Source organism: Crocodylus porosus, unplaced genomic scaffold, assembly GCF_001723895.1.
Source record: "Crocodylus porosus isolate Cpor-Errol unplaced genomic scaffold, CroPor_comp1, whole genome shotgun sequence".
Taxonomy (NCBI): domain Eukaryota; kingdom Metazoa; phylum Chordata; order Crocodylia; family Crocodylidae; genus Crocodylus; species Crocodylus porosus.
The window spans coordinates 2803583-2813922 of record NW_017728927.1 but is presented as its reverse complement, the minus strand read 5'-3'; the positions used below and the strand labels follow the sequence as shown (position 1 = coordinate 2813922).

Sequence of the window (10340 nt, the reverse complement as noted above, 5' to 3'; positions counted from 1 at the left end):
TGAGGTGGCAAAGTGCCTTAGGGTTACATGAATGAAACTGGTCAGCTGCTGGGGTGAGTGGGATTGCACCTTAAGTGAGCTGCCACAACTGCCCCTACATCTAGAGCCTATTGTACTTGTTAATCTTTTCTTACAACAGCCCCCTGCTACTTGCCACTCACCTATCATAGGCCCAGGAGTCCCAGGGACTGGGAAGGTTGTGGAGTTTTATCATATGCGTGATCTCATAGAACTAAGATGAAGAGCCTATGCCTTGAGGAAAGGGCAATATTTTACCCTATTGACCTGGATACAGTAACCACTTGGTTTTTTTCCAGGCTACCACCTTATTATTCAGCAGTAGGGATAATAGGAAACATTGTAAAAGGGCAACCGTGTCTACATTCAGCTGCAGAACTTTGCACAATATTCTTTAAACAGGAAACATACACAAAACAAGATAAAAATCCCCACAACACAACATGAAGCATCAGGAGCACGTTGTATCTATGTTTCTGTCCCTCAGAAGAACTGTAGCATGCTGTAGATGCTACCTAAAATACTCAGGAAACCTGCCCAGCTCCTCCTATCATTCAAGGTTGTGCCAAAATGGCAAGGAGCTTTCAATAAACGGTAGATGTTTCTTATCAGCCTCCAGCTCCCAACATCAGATTTCTTCCTTTACCCCTCAAGTACTAAGTGACTGTAGACAAGTACTAAATGAGTGCGCAGTAACCGGAGTAACTGTGCAGTAGTATTGCCAAACGGCTTTTAGGTGATGCCGACTGCACAGTAGCTCATTACTACTGCACAGTAGCATCATGTCACACTGTGCGCCATGTGACGTTACTACACAGTAGTAGCAAGCTACTGCACAGTCAGCGTCGCATGTAGACACAGCCGAGGTGTAGTTAAACACTTCCTCCCGAGCCCTTCCAGACCACTTTATGTAATTAATGGTGCATGTCCCATGGTTAGCAACCAGGCCTTGCCTCATCATAGAAAATTCTAACCTCTAATCTGTTGGTGAACTCCTAGGTCTAGTGTAGAAAACCAACACTTTGGGATCTCCTGATCTGCACTAGCCATTACAGCTCAGGAGACAACACATCCTTAATAGAGTACTCACCCCTGTTACAACAGATCCAGTGGCTGATCTGCCAACATCAAGATTGGTAGCTATAGCCTGGTAGCAGTCATGGATGGCCAATTTCCGAAGAGTTCTTCATAAAGAGAATTCACATGTAGTGTTCTGTTGCTGCAGCTCCATGCACTGAACAGGTTTAAAGGAAAATGGGTCTTGGTCATCAGAGGCCTGCAACATTATCCTATCCCATTATCTAATACTAGTTGGCTGAGTCACAGAAGTGACAGGTGATTGAAGCTGCTTTAGATCACAGTCATGCTCCTCAGGTGCTCTTATTACCCCAGTTGTGAAGATATTGCATAAACATTAGATATGCTTGCAACAGCAACATTGCAATGTTCATTACTGCGTACACAGGATTTGTTGGCAATGCTTCCTTTATATTCCAAGACCATATTTTTCAAGCACTCCTACCTCGCATCATAGAACAGTTACAGGATGAAACAAGAGGAACCATGAGAATTTTCTTTGATAACAAGCCTTGGAATCCCACTGCCTTCCAGTCAAAATCCGATAATGGTGTAGCACAACATGCTTCAGGATGTGCACCACAACACCAAGTGTTTATTTCAAAACATCACGCTGCCAGGTGTCCTCACTTATACAAGGGTAAAATAACTCAATCACTGGAGTAGTGTGATGAGGAAATTCTGTTCCATTCATTAGTTACTGCAGATGTCTTAAAGTGAATACACAAAACCAGTACAGGTTTCCCTTGTTTTATGCTGTACATGTGTTCCTAGAAAATGGCACATAACTTGAATTCACATAACGGGAACCCACTTTACAATGTAACAAATAAGGATACATTCTAAAACCTTGACCTATTTCTACCACTTTTACCACAATACAGTTTTGGTACTCACCAACAGCAGACAGTACACACAGCACAGGGCACTATCATAATGGGGATGGCAACTACAGAAACACGTGTCACAGACAATGGAGAACCTATTTTGGTGCATGTCACTCCCACAATGCACCGCACAAAGCAGCTGACTGTGAGCTTCCACCACACCAATCGCATCAGAGTGAATTTACCTCTCATATGGCCCTTTTTATACTAAAAAATTGTTATCACGTAAGTGCAAATTCCACGTACACAACCCGTATAAAATGAGGGAAACCTGTATTACATTTCACACTGTAGATGTGCTCCAAGCTGAATTTTAAAGGCTGACTTAAATGTGTGCTGCAACTGCATTTAAACCATGCTAAGAGAGCATCAGCTCTCTGATGGTAGCTTCTCTCTCGGGACTTAAGGAGGGGGAAAGACACAGAAATGAGTCACATTAAATGCTATAGGGTAGGCACTGCCTTCACAGGACCCCAGATTCATTGGATAACACCAAGCTGGGGGAAGTAGTAGATATGCTGGAGTATACAGCTAGGATTCAGAGACGGAGAGAAATTGGAGGATGGGACTAAGCAATCCCATGCACAGATACAAGTTGGGGACCAACTGGCTAAGCAGCAGCTCTGCAGAAAAGGACCTGGGAGTTACAGTGGACAATAAGCTGAATATGAGCTAAGAGCGTGCCCTTGTTGCCAAGAAGGCTAACGGGATCCTGGGTAGACGTGTTGCCAGCAAGTCAAGGGAAGTGATCATTCATCTCTGTTCAGCACCAGTGAGGCCAGATCTGGAGTACTGGGTCTAGTTTTGGACCCCCCGCTACAGAAAGGATGCAGACAAATGGTTAGGGGTCTGGGGCACATGACTTCTGAGGAGAGGCTGAGGGAGCTGGGTTTATTTAGCCTGGAGAAGACTGAGGGGGATGGGATTTAATAGCAGCCTCAAGGGTGGTTCCAAAAAGGATGGAGCTAGGCTATTTTCAGTGGTGGTAATGATAGAACAAGGAGCAATGGCGTCAAGTTGCAGCAAGGGAAGGTTAGGTTAGCTTTTAGGAAAAATTCTCTCATAAGGGTAGTGAAGCACTGAAACAGGTTAACCACAGAAGTTGTGGAATCTCCATCCTTGGAGGTTTTTAAGACCTGGCTAGACAAGGCCTTAGCTGGAATGATCTAGTTGGGGATGGTCCTGCTTTGAGCAGAGGATTGGACTAGATAACCTCCCAAGGTCCCTTACAACCCTCATTTTCTGTGCTTCTATCATCTCAGGAGAGGTAGTTCTTTGTTGGATGGTAATATAAAGGCCAAGCTTGGGGAGCTGAGAGATTTAAATGTTTGTATTAATAAAACGTAACATTTATACAAGTTGTTTCGTTCTACTGTGAATACTGTCACTAGATTGTGCTCAGATCAGGGAAGGCATAAAAGCAGTGAAATCAAATGACTTCAAAGCCAGATCTACTAGGAACAGAACTTATGTATGCAGAGAGGGGAAATGGGCAACTGTCTAGTTAATCTGCACTTCAGCTCTCCCTACTCTTACAGCATTCAAAAAGCATCCTAACACTCAAGTAGTGAGATGCGTTTGTCCATTCCAACAGATTTCACACTGAGGGCACACATATATTATTGTGCAAATGTAAGAGAGAACTTCAGCAACTTGCCCAAAGACACCATGTAATAAATGGTGGAAGTGCTGAGGCCCATGGAACTCAGGCTTCCCAACTTCTATGTGCTGGCTCGCATTGGAGCCTACTCTCCTTACTTTATTACAGCATGAATACTAAAGCACTCTAATGACAGAAAACTCATTTTAAAATCTTGACTAGATTTCTAGGCAAGTTGAGAAGTTACTGTAGTACCTCAGAATTTGATATTGCAAAACTTTTGTGCAACCAGTAATCAGATTGCAAAGCTGCTTGTAATGTTTTCTGATATTTACGTGATAAGTTAGAAGGAGGGAACAGATTAGCAGTAATTAAATGGCTCTTAAATTATTAGCATATCAGAGCAGTACAGGACAACCAGGCAACGGGAAACAGATAGTAACTGGGCTGCCTTTTTAAACTACTGGTTGAACAAGGAAGACTATTTTATCAAATCTGTATTAAAATTGTTAATACAGCAGTATTAAAAAAGAAGTCTGGCTTTGCAAAAGTCAAATGAATTACTACAAAAACATGTTTGAAACATTATAGTTTTACAAGTTTGTATTACCATTGTTTTTAAAAAGTCCCTTTGGGATGCTTGTGTAGACCTCATTATGTGGCACCTGAGTCCCTCCGAGCCTCTACTGTATTTATTCTCCCATCTGTGTGAGGGAGGGAAGTGCTGTTATCCCAGTTTTAGAAAGGAAAACTGGAGGCATAGAGACAAAAACTTGTCCATGGTCACATGGGCAGAAAAGGCAATTTGATTGAATCCGGGCTTCCCCAATCTAAAGATAGTATCCTCACTACTGGACTGTGCTTCTCCCAATGACTGGCACTGTTAAAATAGCTATTTTTCTTGTCTTAAAATCCAGCTGCTACTAAATCAATATATGTTACAACTGAAAACTTCAAAGCTACTTGGAATTTAATTCCTGTGATTGAATTTACAAGTACACGAAGATGGTGATTTGTGACCAGCTTGCATGACTGACAACTTTCTGCCATCAGTTACACAGGTATAACTTAAACAAATGTATATGCCTCAGCTAATGCAAGAGTATAGAATTTAATTCTGAAATTACGTTCTCATTTAGCACAGCTAAACAGCATCTCGGAGCTAAACCCCACAAAAGCTGATGTGTATGAGCAGTCACACTAAAACAAAACGTGTGTTTATATTTAATTATTGGCAAAATCTGGGTTTCAGTTTGGTACTATTACAGCCATTTTCTCCCCCTCTTTTTGTAACTTACAGAAATGAAAATCATTTTCAATTTTATATAAGGAAATTAAGAATACAAGTTTTGGGGTTTTTTTTTTAAACTTTATTCAGTTTTGCAGTAAAGAACCCATCTCCACACAAGCGTTTCATTTCTGGATAGCAGAGGTATAATACATGAGCCACAGGTGAGTGCATTAACCCTCCCCCTCCCTCAGCTTCCAAGAAATAAAACATGTATAATACACTCTTATTACTATGGTACTCCAATACAGACAAGGTTATTTGTAAGTGGAGGAAAAGTAAAATGGACTAACGGTGTGAGTGCCATCTTACGACTTTTCTTGTAACAATCGAACACTGTCTTTCTTGCAATACATGGCATGGCAGAGGGTTTAGAAAGCAATGACATTGGAATGCATTTGCTCATGAACATCATTAAATATATAGCTGGTGCCTTCCCTATATCCAGTGAGGCCATCAGAATTTTAAAAAAATCTTACAAAGTGTATGTCTGTGAAAGTCTGGCAAAAGAGGAGACTGAATTCTGTCTATAACCTACTGAGAATGCAGAGCAGTTAACATAGTGCAAATGTTTCAAATATAAGCTTTGCCAGTACTTTTGCTTGGTGTTAATTCATTTTATTTGAGAACTGCTAGCCAAAGGACAAAAGCTCTCTACTCACACAAGCAGATGCAACTCCATTAATTTCAACGAAATTGTGTCAGTTCATGCCAGTAGTAAATTTGGCTCAATATCTTTAATACCTAACTTTTGATTTAAGAATATCACTTAATTGAACTGCTCAACAGTTAAATGTGTTTTGACTCTGAAAAGTGACTAGTATGATGGAATTCCAAGTTTATCTTTCAATTGCTTTTACATTAAACTTGCCAAGTTTGCAAATGTTTTTGCTTTTGGTTTTTTTTGTATCTGTACCAGCCCTGCAAATTCAGCTGGAATCTGAAAGTTGAGCTGTCTGTTTTGGACATCCCCACCAGTAACAGATTTGTAACTGTGACTTACTGTATTATGCGTGAGAGCAAAATATAATATTAATAATAAAAAAGTAACCTTCTTCCATAGTATGCCAGAGCTAATGCAGTCCAAAGAGGTTAAAATGGTGGGAAAAAAGTGGGAAAATATTTCAGTCAACAGACAGACTGACACAGAGCACACATAGGAAGTAGATCTGAGTAAGAATATGCCATTTTTAGAGAGACTTTCTGATCATGATCATACTCTGAGCACAAAGCTGAACTTAAAAAATAAAAATTTGGTGGTAAGAATTTCACTCTGAATGCATTATTAAACAAATGTCAATTGAAGCCATATGGTAAAGCAAAGTTACTTTGCCTATATCTTTACAAATCCTGTTGAACGAAAAGTGAAGAGTCCTTCCTTTATTTTCCATGTATAACCCCCAGGAAGGAAGCACTCTAATTTACAAATGTAAATTAAAAATCTTAAGAAAGTGAATTAAAAAGCATATCACTCTACCTCCACCAGAACATCACTTTATTGTTTATCTGTCATCAACAATGTAAAACTCTACTAGATATTCTATCCTGGTTTTAAAAAGGTAAAGATTACATTGGATTAGCTATGTATTACAAAAGAAACTACAGCAATCACAGTAGAATGAGATTGGAGGGACAATTTTGAAGTACAAAAAAAGTGTACACTGCAAGCAGAGGGAAGTGCACATTAAATCAAATGCCTGTTAGATTCATTACTTTTAAATGCACAGTGACAATCTGAGAAACTGTACATGATAGAATCACAGAAGTGACTTTAAAATAACCAAAATTACTTTTTGTATTTGACCATCCAACTCAGATAATCATTGACTGTTTGACGTTTTCAGTGTTTTTGGAAAATTTCTTGTTTATCAAACAAAAAATTTAAATTGTTAATTTGACTAAACTGTGAAGTACAAGGAGTGAAATAAAAAGTATATTGGAAGTACACCTAAACTACAAGAATAAGCCAAAAAGGGTGTGTGTGTGTAAAGTGTGTGGGGGTAGACACAAAGGCTTTTTCTTCTATCTCAGAAGTTCTTCCAGTGTAGTGTGTATCCGATGTACAGCTCTTTGCTTTCAGTCCGTTTCTGAAGTTCATATTTTATAGCCTCTTTTGTACTAACTGGTCAACTCAACCAGCTTTGTTGCCAAGCAACAAGAGTAACACAAGAATCTGAATGCATCAAATCTTCCTTTGCTGTGATTTCTTCGTGGCCCCTTTTTTTCTGTTTTGCTTGAACAGGGTTCGATGTTTCCTGAATTGTTCACAGGGTCAGGTGGAATTGAGTTCCAAATCACTCTGCGGTTTGTAGCATTCTGATTTCTTTCTGCAGCTCACCCCCGGACACGTTTGCAGTTCTTCTGTAGCAGAAAGACAACCGTGTTGCTCAAGCGGTGAGCGTTCACCCTTGACCCTAGGGGGTTGCAGACCATTGTGTTTAGCGTATCCCTGAGTGCAGCTATCCTGCAGGATTCACTTCCCAGTGCACCGAGATTTCCTAGGTTTCCTCAGAATAAGCCCCAGTATGCATCACCACCGGCTGTGGTGCAGCTATGGATGCCTGAGGCCGAGTTGATTCTGGTGGATGTCTGACCTCGCTGAACCAGACTGATCTGCTTCCTTCCTATTCATACCCAGGCTGTCCAACCTTCATACAGCTGAGCCAAGTTATCTAGATTAGTTGCTTCCTTAATCACATAGTCAACCTATTAAAAAGCCAAAAACACTTTTAAAATTAGGGTATTCTGAATATATTTTCAAATACACAAATAGACAGCAAGAATGATCAGTAAGTTAACCAAGGGGTTATAATCTAGAAGTTTCCATAAATAAGATTATTCAATTAATTACTTCGTTAAGTCTACCCAAGGAACAGAAACTCACAGGGATGAAAGGACCACATATCCCATGTAAATCCTACAAACATGTAAAAGTGAAAAGAGCTTCGCTACTGTTAATAGGGCTGCTTGGGTATAAAAACCAAGGACTTCTTTGTAAGTTTGTAAGACACAGACCGATATTGCCCTCCAGGACCTGTGCAACCTTGTCTTCAGTGGCTGTGCACAATTATGTTACTTGGAAAGTTCAGTACCAGGTCTGATGCACGAAAGAAATGCATGATTAGTTGCTCACAGGAAGAAGGATTGTTAAAGTAAATGTGACATTGGGATTAGGAACATATGGAACAAATTAAATGTATTACTAGTGCATTTTACCCCAGTGTCTCCTGCTTTGTCATGCGACTGCGCACAAAAATTTAACTTGCACTGGGATTTTTTACTTCTCTAGCACATTAAAGATCTTTCAGTGTATACCACTCTTCCTGCCTCCCCGCCCCAGCATGCTCCAATTAGCAGTACCAGTTTCCCAGGTTTCTCCCTGATGTAAACCCATTTATTTTAATTAAAATAATTGGGACAGAGCGCAATATTCTCATATACCTCTTCATACAGTGTTAGGGTAGTTTAAATAAACTTGATTGATCATAAAAAAATGCTACTTCAGTGTTTATATTAACAGATGAAAGCTAGAGACCACTCAACACCAAGGTTGCAGTTCCAAAGCTGTGCTTTAAAAAAATAATAACCAACTTAACCAAGATGGTTAACTTGGTAAACACTATGTTTTTAACTTACCTGTTCAGCAACAGACATTCTCCTGTTGGGATCCACATCTCGACCCTCTAACTTGGCTTTGACTCGTTTCCACACACTAACTGCATACGAATTTCTTTCTTGCACAGCTAAAAGTATAAAGTCAATTGATTAGCTGAATTTTATACTGGGGCAGAATCAAATGAAGGCTTTTTATAGGAGCTTTTATTCTGTTATTCACCTTTTCCTGTTTTCGGGTCCCTTACAGCCTTTTTAGGACTACAAGCAACACTTTTGCCAGTTCCTGGAACTGTGCTTGGAGGTGTATCTGCTGATGTAGCAAGATTCTTCTGAATTAGCTTTCTGGCATTCTGTGACATGACCTCTGGCTGGGTCTTCTGCCCTGTATTGTTCCGTACCGCTGTAAAAATAAAGTTTAGTAATTTAAGTTGGGCAACACAATTTAGAAAGATGACTAAACCCAAAATACATTTAAGTGGAAAAAAAATTCTGAACCACCAAGCACACACTTTTATATATAAAAAATAGTATGTTAATTCACTAGTTCTTCAAAGGGATTATGGTAGCCAGACTATAATAAGCAATTTAACCTTGTAAAATACATATATTAAGTTTGTAGAACCAATGTGCTACAGATATATGTTCATATATAAGAAAATGAACATGAGCATTTCAGTATACTTAAGTGCAGGATTCCCTTACCTGATCTTCTCTCTCCTGCTTCCCTGCCTCATTATTTCCACTCTCGTTTTCTTTGTATTAAGTACCCATTACCCAATTTAAAAAAAAAAAACCCAGATTTTTTTTTTTAAATTGTAAACCACGTTTTTATAAAAGGTTAGAGGATTTGTTTCCAAGTTTAATCCCCCTGCATGGAATTTGGACAAAAAATTCCTATCAACTGAAAGGAGTTAAGAATGTAAGCTTAACCCAAGTAAGGGTAGTAGATTGTTCTTAAATAGGAATACAAGTTTATATGGAGATTGTTTATGGGATCTTTCATACCATGCTTTTATGCATGTGAACATTATGAGTTTAATTTAAAATTAATCCTTTCCCACTACAATTTAATAAGTGGTATCAATAGTTCAATTCTTTATTCCCAATAAGTTATCTAGATGGTTCCACAGTAACAGGTTCTGGTGTGTTCAAGATATATTTGACACAGCACAGAAAGAACAAGTGTTAAAACTGTTATACATTCTTAGCTAACTATTCTTGGATTTGTATGTTGAAGCCAAATATTAGATGCTACAAGGACTTTCAATTGAAAGTATTTATTAACTGCTAATAGCCTAGTTACATCTGCAAAGCTGACTGTATAAAGAGAGAATCAGTGAACTTGTTTTAGAAAAGCATAACTATTCAAAGTTTAAAATTTGAGATCTAAGTGTTACCTGCAGCAAAGGTTGGCTGGTATGTTGCAGCTGATGTTGGGCTTGAACATTCATTTGATGCATCTGTGACTAAGGGTGACGCAAAGCTCACTAGATTATTGTAGACACTACAAAACATAATAGGTCGGTAAAGTTTTTCAATTTATAGTAAAATTATTTGAAAAATCTCATGAAAATCGGTAAACAATTGAAACGAAATGAAACTGTATGAAATTATTTTGGCATACTGACAAACTTGAGTGTTTGCATGTTGTTTTCTGCTTCTAGGTTTATTTCCATACTAGCCAACTGCCCATCAGGAATGATGGCGAGGGAGGGGACAGGTGCAGACAGAGCACTGCCATCCACCACCCCATGCTGCCACGGCCTTCCAGGAGCAGGAACCGGGCTGTGGGGGGGAAGCTTGCCTCGCTGTCCCCCTTGGCCAGCACCCTGTGCCACTGCCACCTCCAAGGAGC

General features: G+C 39.4%; 1 protein-coding gene across 2 annotated transcripts in view; it reads right to left on the bottom strand.

Annotated features, from left to right (window-relative positions):
• Nucleotides 1-4942: 4942 nt before the first annotated feature.
• SMG1 (SMG1, nonsense mediated mRNA decay associated PI3K related kinase) overlaps nt 4943-10340 on the bottom strand; it is a 98032-nt gene continuing 92634 nt past the window's right edge. For both annotated transcript variants that reach the window (XM_019541783.1, XM_019541784.1), the window contains exons 60-63: nt 9883-9989; nt 8706-8885; nt 8507-8613; nt 4943-7576 (exon numbers count right to left, since the gene is read on the bottom strand). In XM_019541783.1, the coding sequence (XP_019397328.1) occupies nt 7499-7576; nt 8507-8613; nt 8706-8885; nt 9883-9989 (472 nt within the window). In that variant the 3' untranslated portion in view covers nt 4943-7498. The remainder of the gene's footprint in view (nt 7577-8506; nt 8614-8705; nt 8886-9882; nt 9990-10340) is intronic.